This window comes from Styela clava, chromosome 13, assembly GCF_964204865.1.
Source record: "Styela clava chromosome 13, kaStyClav1.hap1.2, whole genome shotgun sequence".
NCBI lineage: Eukaryota > Metazoa > Chordata > Ascidiacea > Stolidobranchia > Styelidae > Styela > Styela clava.
Genome location: NC_135262.1, coordinates 7114078 through 7131490, shown reverse-complemented (window position 1 = coordinate 7131490; position 17413 = coordinate 7114078). Strand labels below are relative to the sequence as shown.

The 17413-nt window shown below is 33.5% G+C and overlaps 1 protein-coding gene across 5 annotated transcripts in view; it reads right to left on the bottom strand.

Moving 5' to 3' along the window:
• Positions 1-17413, bottom strand: part of LOC120332196 (zinc finger homeobox protein 3-like) — a 63070-nt gene that overhangs the window by 10846 nt on the left and 34811 nt on the right. For 4 of the 5 annotated variants that reach the window (XM_078119503.1, XM_078119501.1, XM_078119502.1 and 1 more), the window contains exons 11-22: positions 10117-10251; positions 8888-8989; positions 6605-6715; positions 6356-6530; positions 5883-5941; positions 4324-4434; positions 4064-4199; positions 3852-3949; positions 2032-2139; positions 1135-1266; positions 718-799; positions 98-227 (exon numbers count right to left, since the gene is read on the bottom strand). In XM_078119503.1, the coding sequence (XP_077975629.1) occupies positions 98-227; positions 718-799; positions 1135-1266; positions 2032-2139; positions 3852-3949; positions 4064-4199; positions 4324-4434; positions 5883-5941; positions 6356-6530; positions 6605-6715; positions 8888-8989; positions 10117-10251 (1379 nt within the window). The remainder of the gene's footprint in view (positions 1-97; positions 228-717; positions 800-1134; positions 1267-2031; positions 2140-3851; positions 3950-4063; positions 4200-4323; positions 4435-5882; positions 5942-6355; positions 6531-6604; positions 6716-8887; positions 8990-10116; positions 10252-17413) is intronic. The other variant, XM_078119504.1, reaches the window with a different exon arrangement.

Genomic DNA, 17413 nt, shown 5'->3' with positions numbered 1-17413 from the left:
ATTCAAAAATTAGCATTTTTTCCACAATATAAAAATGATCAAAAATCTTTTTTCTCAAATACTCATAAATATTCTTTGGTGAACCATATGCATTTACCTGCACGTGAAAGGAGCCTCGAGTGTTTCCCAAACACGATTGAAGCCCGGATCTTTCATTGCTTTTGTGGCAAATTCAACATCACTACATATGGCGTTCAGGAGAGAACGAGCATTTGATAAAGGATTATCTAAAAGGCATAAAAATTAAAAAAATAAATTTTCGAGATGAGAAAAAAATGTTAATTTTTTTTTGATGAACTAATTTAAAAACGATTATTTTTTTTTCTAAACACACTTTTCCACAAAATTTCATTAAGGAACCACATTATTGCTTCGAGAAAACAGAAAATTGGTCAAAACCGTATCATTAAACTCATGAAATGTGTCATCCGCTATAAATAGAATTAGATAAATAGAACATGCAAAAAATATTTGTTTACAGTGAACCCTTTCTGTTGCCAGATTAGAAATTTGATAAGAATGCATTGTCGCATTCTTGCCCTATGACACAGACATGTCGCTTTCGCAACTTCGTATTATACAAATTACGACAATTTTTCAACGATAAACCATTCATTTATATTCGAAAGAAAAATTCAGCTTAGAACACACGTATATAAGGAACACGGTCCACAATAGAGCCATATCTATATTATTTCTAGCTAATCTTATTCAAACCTTCATCAATGATGTTCCGTGAATGTTCGTTTTCGTTGTCTTCTTGCTGATCACTCCTGGGCCATGTTTGGCCGTGTTTCGTCTATATTAAAAAAAAAACATGTTTGAGATACGATACACGGAGTAAAAACTTGATAAGTTATTGTAAATTAAATTGAAATTCTAGAATTTTCGCTATGAATATACTATACCAAAACCGCCATTTTATGATCGAAACGAGAAAGCGCACTAGGAATCAATTTTATGAAGAAAAAAACCCTTTGCAAACTGCATAAAATGTCAGATTTTGATCAAATCGAAGATCAACTCGAAATTACTTTGATCAACGCAACCTCACGCTTCTACATGGCAGTCTGTGCCCGAGATATACACTTTACGTCATCAAATGACGTCATAGATAATTCACTACAAACATACATGCAAATGCTGACGGAATTGATTGACGGAAGAAAACGTCATACGACAAGTTTCACAGGTCTTTTCGTTTCTTGTCGCGGAGGATGCAGAGGCGAGAGCGCTTGCTTGGATACGATGGATCTCCAAATGAAGCTGAAAATGTATTGTATTAGACACTTTACAACGAGCTAACTCATGCTGATGTCCATCTAATGTACACGCTACAAGGTAGTAGTGTATAGACACAAACAGCATAAATTTATAGTGTAGATTGCTGTAAAATAGCAGCGCAACAAACCTTCTAGAAAAGAGGCATCGACATTAAAATGGCGATTGGGACCACTATTTGTACATCTAACAGACTATCTCAAAGTCAGATGATTATCACTCTCCGATATATGAGCTCACTTAAACTACTCCAGCTCAGACACTGTAAAACTGATTGAAATATAACCCCCCTTGGTGTGGTCCATACCCCTTGGATTCAAACGCAAGACGCGAAAGTTGTAATGAAAACAGCTCTAGCAACGTCATTGAGACAGATTTGATGACATCACAGAAAAAATAACGTCAAAAATGAAAGACGGCGGTTAACGTGTAGAACACCACAATATATACCCTTCTAAAGCGACCGACCTTACGATTTACTGATTGAAAGGCATGGCTGAGGAATGTTCTCAGTCTCACACTTGAACATCTGTTGTGGAATAACTCCAAGCCTAATCTCATCTGATATAAAGTTATGGTCATTATAATGGAAGTGTTACACTGAGTACAGCAAGTTGATTTTTTACCTCAATTTGTTTTTAGTATATTTGTAGATAATCAAGCATAACAAATTTAAATCAGATATCTTGTTCTGTGGTTTTGAACGCAATTGATAAATTTAATACGGATCATTTGGCATTTTATAATTACCTGCCATTTTTCCTGTGAAGTCAGTGTGTCTCCACATTGCCGACATTGCTCGGAAAAAGTTTTATCAGGATTGTTGTTTTCTTCGTAAATAGAAGAACCCGTATGAACCTGAAAAAATATTAAGCAACATTTTCATATAATAAATTATACCAGAAGGCGAAAAGTTCATCAAAAAGAGACTTCGCATTCAAAAATTCGATTCCGAGAAAACAGTGTACTCCTGGAACTAATGCTTATCGACACATATGCAAAACGTATGCAAATTAGGCCATGTGCGCCAAATCCCTGCCTGATGCGAGAGCAAGACATTTTAAAAATATTATATAATGAAAATTATTGCTTTGGTGCAGTTGTAACTTTTTCAGACTGCAACACAATACAAAATAACTAAAAATCTAGATATTTTTGGGTCCGCAATAAGCCCATTTTAATAGAAAGTGTATATTAAGATTAGTGGTTAATGTGGCTGTTAGCACTAAGTTTTTAACATTCAGGAAACACATTCATGCTTATGCAATCTTGTTTTGGTTTAAGTAACAATACAAAATAACACCAAACCTAGATAGTTTTGGAGATTGTGGGATATTAATCCCAATTTAATAGAAAGTGCAAATTACGAACAGCGGTAAAGGCAGCTGAGTTTCCACGTTCAGTCAATACATTTATACTTTTGCAATCGTGTCAAGTAAGTTTGTATTACTAAACCAAAAAAACACCATCGCGATCATTACACCTTATTATTAGTGTCGTACGGTATGACTTCAACTTAATTAGCTAACGACTCTGGTGCATTGTTCACAAGCCGAGATGAGCTTTGTCAACCAAATTGCACAGCTGTGAGGAATCTATCTATGATGTATCGACGTATGTCAGAGCCAGTTGGGGGATAATGAACGGGATAGTAAAATGATTGCAACTTAATTAACCCTGGTTTGCTAATCAAATAGCCGGCAGTCATATTCAATGGAAGCCTAAACATCCGGCTCTCAATTTGAGAAAGTCTATATTGGCTACAATGTTATAAGAGATCAATAGGTTAATTTTTTTCCTCAGAAGTTAAATAATTGAACCAGCCAGATATAATATATATATATACTGTTTAGGCCCAATTTATTACTGACTAATAAATGGCTAAAACCAAAATCGTACCTTATTTTATTCCAAACAAGAATCACAATAACTTATGAATACAAGTAAAAGAACCACCTTGTTTTTAAACATATTCAAAAATTGAAATTTAACGCAACAATGAACGATAAATATCTTCAAAAATGTTTTGACATATACATTTATTAAATGCTAATCTTTAATTTTTGAAGAAAAATGATCAACAAAATAACTGAATAAAAAGCGGAGGCGTCAGCGGACGACTCGACGCTTCCGGGGTGATTTTGACGTTCCTGCGTTCAAGAACAAATAAACGATTCTGTCGTTATCAAGTCTGATCTTGATTACGCTGCCATGCTATTTTTGACTAAAATTAGTAATATATTGATATGAAAATTCATATTTTAGTGATAACGTCATTTTGCGGTCATTACCAGGAAATCTTATTTCTAATCACATTATATAAGGTGATAACTTGCGGTAAGTTCACGAATCGTAAATAATTATTTAAGTTTCAAATTTCACGGCAAAAAAATAAAAAAATATGATATAAAAATGCGAAAACAAAAACCGAAATTATAATTTTATTGTTACAAAACATCGATTGCATTGTCAACTTTGTTCACAATTAGTTCGTAAATATATTTTATTTTGAGAAAATATTTTTAGGAATTTTCATTCAATATTTTGAGTCTTGTTTTAAGCAAAACTACCTTTGACCCGGAAGTCTGCGTCGAATCTATTCTTTCTCCACCAGTGTTCATGGTTTCGTCTGAGACCTTGAGAGGAAGTTGAATCGCTTCCAATGTTCCTTAAACGGTATGAAAAAGTTACGAAAATTCTGTTTGGAATATGAACAACCAAAATGAAATGTCTGATATTATTTCTTTATTGCGTAGCAATTACGTCACAATACATAACTAACCTCCAATTGTTCTTGTTGGTGATCTGCTTTCCGAACTCTGTGTTGAATTTTCCGTTGTTGTTTCCAATGGACCGGAAGCTAATTTATGTACTTGTACTAAGTGAAGTTGAAATTGTAAAGTGTCGTGCATAAACTCCTGAAACAAAAGTATGGGAACACTGTGAATCTTTATAAGGGAACACCAAAAATCGAAACCACTGGTTTTGTTTTAAATCTCTACTAAACAATAAAAAAAAGCTTATGGTATAAAAATAGCTTACCGTACACATAGGACATTTGATCGCTGGTCGAGCATTATGCTGTGTCATGATATGAATCTGAAGCCGATTTTCTTCTGTCGTTGTATAGTTACAGAACTGACATTTGTGATTCTATAAATTAGAAGTGAAGTTTTGCTGAAATTGGGGAATTTCTATTGCGAAATGTACGACTCTCAAATAGAATGCTTGATAAAGATGATGTTAAAAATTTGAATTAATAAATAGAACCTGAGCATTTGTTCTAAAATTTTGACTTCCGTTCGCCGTTGTCGCGAGTTTGAAAAATTATATCATCGTCAAACTCTACACAAAAAAACTTGACTATTTATTCGCTGACTGGGCTAACAATTTCTAAGAAAATTCTTTAAAAAAGTCGTGAATATATCATATTAGGTTAAAATGTCGCAAAAAAAATGGTCCATTTAGTGAATACACTGGACAAGTGCAAATTAGTTGGCCTTGCTCAGGTGCAAATTACTCACTGGAATTTTCAAACTAACAAAGTCTTAAAATATAGGTTAGGGTCGTAGTTTAATTAGTTTGGCACATTTAGTGACTTACTAACCCCCATTTATTACGATGCATATTAGCGATAAGCAAATATACGGTTTCCACGTCGATAATCCCACAAAATAATACCCTGTCGAACGTTGGATTGATATAGATAAAATAATAGTTTTTAAGTTAAGTGTTGCGACGCCACTCCATTATCAGACAATCACTAAATCGCAATTAAAATGAGTGGCTACGATTGTTGGTACTTGAAAAAAAATACAATATATTCTGATATAGGTCGGCGATATGCATATCAATGATAATTTCAGTCAACTCGTTATATTAAGAAGTAAAAAGGGCAGTTAAAATTTCAAGTGATTATTACTTTTCAAAAACGTGCCCGTGTCCATTTTAAATCTACAGTTTTCGACTTTTTAGCGCTACTCGCATACTCCAGTCAAAATTTATATCAAACTAAACAAACTGAATCGCCCTAAATAACTTAAATGTATTGAAAATAGAACAACTTCCGACCATTCCGAGTCGGCGGAGTCTAAATCGCTAAACAACTCGCAGAAGTAAAACTAATTTTATCTGAAGTTTATTTATAAAAACCATCTGGTCAAAACTCGTCCCAATTTAAAATTAGATTACAAAAATTGGAGCAGTCTAACATTTATATTTAAAATTAGACAAATTGAAACCGACTGATTTATTAAAATCGACAGAAAAGGGAAATTACTGATAGCAATAAAAGTGAAATCACAAAAACAATCCCAAAATGTTTTATTCAGTCTACCAAAAATAACTAGTAAAAGGCTATATAAATAGTTGACGATTGATTGGTCAAATGAATTAATTTACTCTGATGGCAAAGATTCCAATTACTTCAATCAAAACGCCCAAGGGTACACAGCGGAAAATCAAATTGATGGATTAATATTTGAATATAAGAGTTGCAGTATCTCAAACTAAAGCAGACGAGGGAAATCGTAAACAATCAGTATAATTTCTGTCTGGTTTTTGAGTTGTTTAGCAGATTTTATTGATAAATTTTTCTATACCTGTATTTCCTCTATATTTTCATCGATCTTGTCTCCAATTTGTTGATCGTCGTTCGACTCTAAAAATACATTTAGAATATTATTTTCAATATGCCTTTTTCGTGTGATACAGTAATAAGATGAGAATCCAAAATAAGCAGAATATACATAACAAACGGATTGACGGTTAGATTTTGGCAAAACCAATTGATGAGGATTTGGTAAGGTCAATCGATTTAATATTAGGGAATTAATTGTTTGTAAAACACGTGAATTGCAAAGATAGTCATCATTATTGTAATAAAATACCATTTTTGTACAGCTCATATTTTTGTACAAAAAGGTAATTCTTCTGCACTGTATATTACTTATACTTTGATGCGTGGTGTCAACAACTAGAATTCGATAAGTTTATTAAAATATGTATAAAACGCCAAATTATAGTCTTTTTTACAAACCCCATATCCCTGGCCAATAAAACTCAAAATATCAACCTGTTTCTTTCTTTATGTTATCTTCTTCATTTTGCGAATGCAGAGATTCGCCATCAGTATGATCAGGTTCTGCAGAAACCATATCAGCTAAATTAGCACCAACACGTTGTTGCTCTTGATGAACGTTTACTTGATGCTTCGGGCACTGCATATGTTGTATCATCTCAACAACAAACTAAAAAAGAAAGATTTCCTTATTATTTAGTTCAGAAGCTTTGTTGGAAGCATTATTGGAGCAATCACACTTACCTTTGATTGATAGGCGCATGGGTGACATAAAAGATGGTGCGAGGAGATGCCTTCTGATGTAGAGTGCAGGCCTTTACCCAATTCTGCATCTTTAAGCATAGTGTCTAAATACTGAAAAACATAGAAAATTGCTATCAGCACTAGTATGTCACAGTTAAACAATAATTAATGCATAACATTTTATATAACCAGGTTCCTCTCTGATATACAGCAAAACTTGCATGTGGTGTGGCATACATCAAATTCTCACAGGTTGCAAAAAAAAATTTTCACAAGCGAAGTCGTAACTATTCTGATCCGATTTCACCTTAATCACTATAGGCAATTAAATCCCCTGGTTGTCGCGGAGTTTGCAATCTGACGAGCAGAAGAATGTGCTCACGCATATATATCCCCCACCGCGTTTGAATTTTACTATTAGTAATAACTGAAAATTAAACGTTTTACTTATTTCTCTCATTTAAAGACAAATTATGCTTCATCGGATGAAGATTCGTGAATAATAACGAATCGGGAAGTCCCGATTATGTATCGCTTATTGACCTTAATATGAGTAGCTGCTTAGTAATAAATGAATTTCAATAATGGGGATTTCGCAGTCGCTGAAACAATGACTATTCCCAACTTATCCAATTTCGTAGCTAGGCTCATAGGAAGGTGACATGATAGGGCGCATCATTGTTGCTCCGGAAATTGTCCAAAATGCGACCTATCGAATTTTGAAAACAGTGATGCGTAGTAAAGCAATCAAATTTTGCGGTAAATTTAACGAAATATTTGTTATTATTAAATTAGGCAAAGGTGGGATTTGGAGGTGACGACTTCATGAAGGATCGAATACTAGTAGAGTTGGAACATGAATACATGTTGGGCATCAATCTGTAATTACTGTGGTTTGAATGACCCTTCCCGGTTATCATTGGATTTGAAATAACTTAAAAATCTTATCAAACCTATATATATTGCAGTTTATTGAAGTCGTCCGTAGTTATCACCGACTGCGGTTGCCAATAAAAACTCTTTGTAAGAAAAATCATGCATAGCGTCGAGGTGAGCTGTCTGACGTAATATTAAGATCTTATTTCGACCACGCGATATTATGACTAGATTGTAATTCGAATACAGTGAAATTATATTCAAATTAATATTAGCATTCAAGGATTGGGATAACTGGGTCGCGTAAACTTATCATTTCGTCTTTTTACCGTACGCCACAGCAAAATAGGTTACATTTGCTTACTAACAAAATATTAAACAAGTAGAATGAACAACAGAGTTTCCGATCATTGAATATGACACGAGTTAGTCAGTTTTTGAAGAAAATAAGTAACGAATCAGCAATTTTGGGTGCGATTATGAAATTCTATAGAAATTCCATATACAAAAAGCCTATTTACAACATGTGACATAGGTAAGGAACCACCCGGAAATTAGGCAACATAGATTATGCATTATAATAATCAAGAAAAGTACCGGATGAAACCAGCATTGTGTTATAACTTTGGTGCATCATAGAAATATTTTAGGAACAATACTGAATTGAGGTGGCAACGTATGTCTGTATTGAGTGAACCCTATTCATATACCTAAATAGCGTTCATTAAACAATTAGCAATGAGAAACCGCATTATCAGCGCGACAACATGAAAAGGTTTCACTTTCTGACTGGAGTGTTATTTTTGTACCAGTTGCGTTGTTCTGCAAAAGATTATATTTTCTTTGAGAAACGCATTCTATTCATATATGCAAGCTAGTGATATTCCTCAAAGCGCAATTTGTAAATTGTTTCGGCATGATAAAACTGAAAAAACTTATTATTCGAAGGATTGATTCTATGATTTCACAACCACGTGAATGGAATTCTGCAAGCTTGGAAATTTAGGCCCGAAGGCATATATAATATTGAATATACTAACATATAAGGGTATGGCAATAGGAGTAATAAAAGGCCGTTACCACATTTTTGTTTGTCCTTTCACGCTCGAGTTACCTAAACACGTGACTGAAAAAGCGCGCCCAAGCCACAAGATGCGAACGACTCAATTTCCAAAACATAGTGCCGGTAAAGTCGGTAGGGCAATGAAATGTCAAGCAAGATGTGGTCTATCACAAGAAAATGTACACAATAAACTCAGAATTTAAATGAAACGATCGAGGGTGAGTCGAATAAACTTTTAATTATGATATTACCGGTACCTGTCTATATCATCACCTCCTGGTAACTCCATGAAAGTCTCTTTGTTTTACCGTTTTATTTTAGGCTATATTAAATTAAAAACGTACGTGGCACATTGTTAACGTCCCTTGGTGACGGTCTGTGGAACAGTGGATTCTCAGTTTATCGGTACTAGTAGCTGAATGCCGACATCCGTTGCATGTTACTCTCTGCAAATGTAACAGAATAAGTTCAATATTCGTAATGTCATTGTCGATGTTTAATTGGGTGCCTCCCATGACGCAGAGAAAACTCATAGCCGCGTTGAATGCACGGCGTACGTTTTTGATGCTAAATAGTACGTTGAAGTTGAATGCAAAGCCCAGCTATAGATTTCATAGTCTATAATGACATTGAAAATCAAACACTTTTTTATTATCAATTATGTGGGTTACACATTCCGGCAATTCATTCAAAAAACAAACTTGAAGTGCAATTTGCATTTTAGATTTGCTCAGTGTGTAAAACGGGTTTTCATTTGTACAAAGGTCCAAATATCGTTAACATCTGTTAGACAGGTTTAAATATGCGAACAAGCAGTGCCTACGCGCAACATACCTTAACCAACCAATTTAAGCACATTTCAAAATGCAACGTTGTTAATACCTCCTTACATATACCGACCATGCTACGGCCCAACATACTCGGCGTAAAAGTCAAAATTAATTAAGAGAAAATATTATTATTAGATAATTGATACGCTGTTGTTTACCAGACTAGTTGCTGAACACGTGCTGTGTTTTGGATTGAAACCGTGGGAAACTGCACCATGTTATGATTATCATGGGTTCACTAATCAACACTATGCGCAATTACGACTCCCTGGTGACCGCAGATTCAGACGATTAACTTTTACCAGACCTCTTGTCTTAATCAGGAATTGATGATTGCTTTTAATAACTTTGTAACGGTAATGGGAGGATGAACACATTGGTCTTTCAAATATAAATTCACTGGTGAAGTAATCGAAAAGTAATGGCGACGTCATGCAGCATTTATAATGAAATTTTAAAGCGCTGTAAACACGATAAACCACTTGGTCTGTTAGTTTAGAAAACAATATTGCTATCAATTTGTTATTAAAATAATTCCAATTATATTGGTGAGCAAGTATCTCGGAAGAGATTTTGAAACATCTCACATTTGTATGTAGTAAAGTATATAAGCAATATTTGACACGTACGTGAGAAAAGCTTGGAACTCATTGAACGCATTCCTAGTGTAAGAGAAAAACAACAAAGAACGTAATAATTTATAATTTAAATGTAATAGTATGCTAAAATTTGTTAATACGTACATTCATATTGTTGCCAGCAATTGCATAGTTTATTTTCCATTCGTTCGCTTCCCCTCCTTCCCTAATGTGATTAATTAGTTGCAGCTTGGAAGTGTGCTTCTCCGTTTTGCAATGAAGACTAAAATTCGTTTTAAGCTGTAAATGATAACAAAACACCCATAAAAAAGGCATTTCATGATTTAAAAAAATTTCATACGCCATTTAAACAAGCGTATTAGACTTATTTCTTTTTATACTATAGTTCATGCTTGATATCAGCCTCCGCATATTTTTACCATAATTGGTTTAGTTATTTATATAGAATAAATAAAACCCATAAAAACGCCAAGAAAATACCTGGCGTACCATGTCTATAAATAACTTCATTTTTGTCTCATCCATATGAAATAGGTTTAATTAATAAACGATACTTCCGATACATATAACATGTATGCGAGTTGAATAAAAACGATACTTCCGATGGGCATCCGTGTCACAAACACGTGACGCGTTTACTTTCAAATCATCTTGACAATGGAACTAATTTAAAACTGAGCATCATCAATCACGGATTATAAAAAAAAAACTTAGGCTTTTATTCATTTATGTATACAATATTGAATGACGTCTACAGAACCACATTTAATAATAATCAGGTTAGATATCGACAGTTGGATTTTAAATTGATCTATATCCACCACAAAATATTTCCTCACTAACAACTACGCTTTGTATATTCGCTCGTTATTAAAAACTGTGACAATAACAAGTAAACAAATGAAAATCTACTTTGCATACTATATCTTAATATATATTTGCTTGGAATAACATTAGAGTTTTGGCTATGAACCCGGTGAAAGAAAGGGTTAACTATTATGTAAGCCGTTATTCTCTAATTAAAATAGGAAAATTCCACTAACATTACTTCAAAATCCTATTGAGTCATCAATAGATAATGGTACGGTGGAGACAATGATCCAGCTATATATAATTATGAGATTATGAGGCAGACAATTTAATCAGCTAAATTAAAATTGAAAATTTAATTTGGGAATCCGTCATTTTCTACGAATATCTTATTAGGCTTTTTGATGCGTGATAAGCTCAAGTAATAATAAAAGTCCACTTGAATCGTCACTTCTCTTCTATGAGTAAAAAATAATAAAGTGTACTTATTTAAATGCGATATGGGGCTGTACATAATTTAAGGTATTCAAATAGATATCACGTTGGTATTGAACACATAAACTTTCGAGTTTCGATAGAATTTATTTAGTCATGGAATGGTCCAAACCAAATCCTATATTCAAAATTGAACTTTTTTTCACCTAGACACAAAAACATGGAAGCAGAAACTACAATTTTATTTTACTGATATGAGATTAAGATAATGATTACTGAGTAAATATAAAATCCAAACCCCCAAAGCAATCCATGATGCGAACAAAATAGTAAAAAAAAATTTAACTGCATTATGAGCCAACACGAAAAATAAATGAATGTTTGACAACTGGGAAGCGAGGAAAAGTTGCGTAAAGCATTAAATTATTCTTTCGTCATGGATACTTAATTTAATTTCATGAAATACCAGTAAGCACATATAGGTTTAAACTGGGCATGAAAGAGAAAATTATTTTAGTGTACGCTGTATTATATATGAAATAAGTAAAACAGTAAATAAATAAAATATCGGCCTGAAAGAAAGATACTTCATTTAACCGCTGAGGAATTGAACTCGAAATGTCCCTAAAATAATTGTAGTCAACATTCCTAATCGCCATTTGCGTCTTCTTTTTGGCTGTACAAAAAGGCTAAGGGTAGGAACGGTATGCCTGATGATAGGGGTTTTCTCTGATACTTAGTATGAACAAGCAAAAAATAACCAGCATGTCTTTCATTCAGATTCAAGCCCTTAATTGGTTTCGCAATGCCTTCATTATCTTACACTTCCATATCTAATAAATAAATACTCGATACATATTTCGTTTCCTAAAGATGAGTGAAAACATATTCATCAAATACATTTATTGTTTTAGTTTGGGCGTTGCCAAAGAACGACTGAACTTAATAATTTTTCAATAGGACGCAATTTATCCGTTACTCATTTAATTAATCACTGAATGTTTATACAGTCTTAATAAAACTAAACTTTCGTTCCGACGTACGTGATTTCGAAATAATAATCCACTCCGACTCATCGAACTATGATATGTTATATTATTTTTAATATATTATCGAAAATAACCCGTTGGCGCCCAGTGTATACTTGAAATCCGAATATTTTGCTGGGCGGGTTGACATTAAGGCGTCGACCACTATTGAGGAAATGAAATACGGAACATGTCACACAAAGGGTTAATTTTCTTAATTGTATTTTAATCAGCTTTATTTTTTCAACTTCTCGGAACGAGTTCAAATGAAAATAATCCAATCAAGATATTCAGTTCTTATTATTTAAGTTCACGGAGCTGAACGACATTGAAAACATTGACCCTATTGACCCCAAAATAAGCTCTTTTAGACCAAACAACGTGTAGATAGATAAACGAGTAGTTTGGAACCGCGAAATTGGAACATCCTTGCATCTGACAATCAGTACAAATGTGTGCATAATCTGGAACAAACTTGTATAGGGCGATATACCACAGAGACTAGTTGTTCATTAATTAATTGGATCACAGCTTGATACAAATTTTTAATTTGAATCCGGTATTTTTTTATTTTAACGAGATGCATCATTATAAGTTTAATGTTATTTTGTATTTGTAGGTATTTAATCAACTTTATTTCTAGAAATAATGAAAACAAACCATTGTTATGGTTATCGAAATAGTTGCAAGACCACATGCTATTGAAAGGCGAATGTATTTGTTTGTAATGATAAATATGATTGGCATCGGTTTTAACAACATCGTAAAGAAATGTTTCGTATATTCAAATCTTCATGGGAAATATATTTTATAGAATTTGTAAACAATATTACCAATCGAGTCTCGCTAAACAAGGTTCAAATTTGAATAGTACATACCTGGGGACGCAAGTTGTTACCTTATGTTACCATACACCAGACGAGAATGGTAAAACGTTTATGCGATTTTGCCAATACAAAAAAATCGGTATTCTAGGGTAAAATATGAATACGCATACACTATCTAGAGCTATTCTCAAAAAAGCAGATTGCCGTGTGAAACATAATCTTTACTCGTCATCACAAAGGCTTTCCTCCAAGTGCGATCCATCCGAATATCGACATTTATTCTGCAGAACACATGTACGAATATCTAAATGCTTGTATCATTCCTTAATACGTCTTCCGAGAAAAACCGACTACATTTCATCGCCGTTTAAACACTGCAAAGCTGCTAGCCTCACCTCGACTGTCTCGGTAAACAATCCCAAAAGTTACAACTCCATTGTCAATATTATTATCCACCTAATGACCACACTAATGAGAGGAGACATAATCATTACGATCTGAGCTATTCCTGCGAGGGCCGAGATCTACGAATACCGCGCGCACGCACACAGACACTGCCTTTGAATACTGATTAAAAAAATCTCTTGTTCGATTGAATTAAAAAAATCTTCCCATAGGACCGCGAGTGCAGAAGAAAATATCAATTTTAATTATAGGCATGCGCCGTCCAAATTCCCAATCATGTAACATTGAATCAACTCTGATGAAGCGCGACGATGTTTTTCTCTTTTTTACTCTCCAGATTCTCTCGTTTTTATCTTTCGGGAGATGGCGGGAGAAATAATTAATCACGGTGATGAGGAAACAACCAAGATAAATATACACTAATTCGTTTATGGGCACAAACATTTTACAAAGCAAAATTTGACCAGATATGGACCTTGGTGAAAATGTGTATAAAAGTAACACATAATCAATTCGCCATGTTTGATCGAACATACTTACAACCCTGGATCGAATTTTAGTCCGATTTGTAATCAGTTTTGTACTGATCATTGATCAATGGCGACGTCACTAAGTAACTAATTGGATTGGATTAAATATTAATAATAGTATTTAATGTTATGCGCTGAGATTGTTAGTGGTGTTGAGTGTTTTATTTAAGATTTTAAACAGAACCTAGGAAAAATGGTTAATATTCACGTAAAAATTTAATGCTAATTTAGGTTTTATCTTTTTCTACAATTGACAGATGACAAATGGTGACAAATATACTGGCCATAGCCTAAAAATCAGAAAACCGAAATTCATTAAATCAAAACTGCCACTCAATTAAAAAAGAGTTGTTATTTTACCAGTTGTTATTTTCACGCACGAACCACAACAATGTAATCAACAAGAAGCAAATATCAATCGTTTGAAGCATTTGAGAACAAAACCAAATCCTGTGATGTTATCAGCATTCGGACTCTTCAACAACTCGGTAATTCTTAGAAATATAAGGTTACTCATTTGATGTTGAAAGCCACATTTTTTCATCAAATTCATGAATTAATTTTGTTAAACCAAATTGAGGTAAACACAAAAAATTACGTAATTTTAAATAAGTCCATACTAAAAAATATATGGGATTAATCGTTTTTCGGATAGGAATCTCGTCAAAATTTGCAATTTCACTCCTCGAATTTCGATGTTTAATATAATTTTATGCTATATTATAGAAATTATTCAAATTATGTGGCCGAAAATTCGTGAACAGTACTAGCCGATTTATACTTGATTGTTATCTTAATGCAATAGTCTAATAAACGAGCGGTACATCAAAAGTTAACACAACATGATATCGGTAAATATTATATAACTATGATTATTCCGCTGCAATTCGATTCTCGTTAATCTTACATATTAATTAATTCCATGTCAAAACTCCTTTCCTTGACTAATTTAATAACCTTAACCCTAGACCCGCCGCAAACCACTATGAAGTTCAGCTTAGGTAACAAATATTAGAACGTATACACCAATACGTCCCAATTTTTAACGACGAGATATTGTTCCCCTCTTACTACCTCTGTATCCACCTATTCATCTTGATAACATCTGCGTTAGAAAATGCTCAGTATATACGAACTCGTTTTTTCTTAAGTAAGATACTTTCCACGACAATTCGCAAATTGAAATTAATATTTTTCGTCTGTTTATTTCAACGGATCAATTCTCATTAACATTTTCAGACGAAAAACAATGTTTTCGATCATCATTCATTAATGTTTTTCCCAATTTAAATTTTAAATTTAAATTAGCGCACATTAAGGTCGAGGCGCGGCCAGGAATCGGCAAACTAATTAAAATTTATTAAATTAAGACTTCGGTAATCCAATCACATAAATTTTAATTATTCCACGCGGAATTCAACAAAGGCCAATTAAATTAAGAACAAGCGACTGTTGAATACGTGATTTCGTAAATAGCCTTGATTGGGAAATATCAAAATTGTGCATAAAGTGATACGGCCATTCCTTGGAGGCGTGCAAAATCTATGCATCTTATAAGCTTTTGAGCATAAGAATTCGCAGTGTTTCAACGTTGATCCTATATGGAAAGTTTTTACGTAATTTCTACATTATCGGTATTTTACAAATCGTATATAAAGAGACTATCCTGATTTCCACATTACTCGTTGCATTCGAATGCATGTTTTTGAAAATCTGATGTTATAAGCACTCTACCGGTGGCAACGAAAGGTGTCCTACGCCTATAGAGACTTGGTTTTTCACACATACGAAAAAATTTGAAAAAGAAAATAACCTTATTAGACTCTTCTATTTAAAAATGATTTTGAAAATTACAAATTAAAGATATATTAAGAAATTGCTAGAATCATAAATTTGCGTCACTCATCCGAACTATAATTAAATCAAAGTTAACGCCCTTTCCATCAATTGCCCGCAACCGTTACAACTCAAAACGCCATGTAAGCAAATGCCACGGTAACGTCAAACTGTACCGGTTCTAGAAGCAGTGTTTGTTTGCTCGGTCATCGCAATATGTACAGTGTGTATTTATAACCAATTTTAATAAAGTTTGCATTACGTTAAGTTTCGTGGCTTAATATCTTTTTGTTTATGAATCAAATAGTTCATCTAAAAAAAAATTCGGATCATAGAATGTCATCATCACTCTTAGCCTAGCTGATTTTTTTTTTCGGTAATTGGACAACATTTTTGAATTGCAGTCAAATTATTGTCATATATGGGGCATTGGCTGTCTTTATATAGTTACTTATAGAAACCATTGGCCTTCACTTGATCAGATATAAATTTTGAAGCGAAATTATCTATTTGTACATAAATAATTAACGTTTTGCAGGAAACGCTGATCACGATTCTGTTATCAAAAGACGTATCTGTGACGGTCGTTGAATAGGTAAAGAAGGATTACCTAACTCTTTTAACCCTGATTGCGTTTGATAATTTCGCATGCGGCTCATTACGAATAAATAGAAAGAACGAGAAATTCTTGATTGTCTACATATTTTTAACGTTGTGAAATGTGATTTTTCTACTTCCAGAAATAAAAGAAAAACCTCAAAGCACGTTTCGAATACGGTACTACAAAATATTGAAAAAACACTACGAACTTAAATGCAGAAAACTAGACTCCGACAGCATTGAAATCCCTGCTATAAATATATTTATGCAATAGAATAACTAATAAAAATATCTAGTTGTCTTCATACATCACTGTTCAATATATGGTTAAGATATTTTATTACAAATAACAGTGGTCATAGGAAAAATGTCACTGTTCACCATAGGCGTACCCATCGCGAGTTCATTCGGCTGAATCGCTATGCTTCAACTGTAATTAATGCTTTTCAATACCAACACAAAAATAATCCAGTTTAATACGTTCAATTCATTATTGTCTGATTACCGATTTTCGATAACATATAGCAAAGATTTATTTGGTTTATATAACCAACAACGGATTATCCGAAAATACGAATTTCACGGAATTCTAATCTTAACGTGACCTCGAGTTCATGATGTAATTTTTAGATGACATAGTCCCAATTCGTTAGCGTTGCCAAATACTCATCAAGGCACTTGATGTACAGGGTGGCCTGTAGAATCTCAAAACCACATAGACTCTTTAGATCATTTAAGTTCACTTTTGAATGAATTGTTATGACTTTCCCCAGAGTAAATATATATAGATGAAAATAAACATAATAACGGCAGTATTCCACAGTTTTTACCATTATTGACCATAAAAATGAAAAAATTATCACTGATCTTAATCCCAACCAATTTGCAGGTCAAAAACAGCGCATTACAAACAAGCAGTTCACGAGTGTACACTTTTCGAGGCTCGTTTTCGTTTGTTTATTTAATTAAT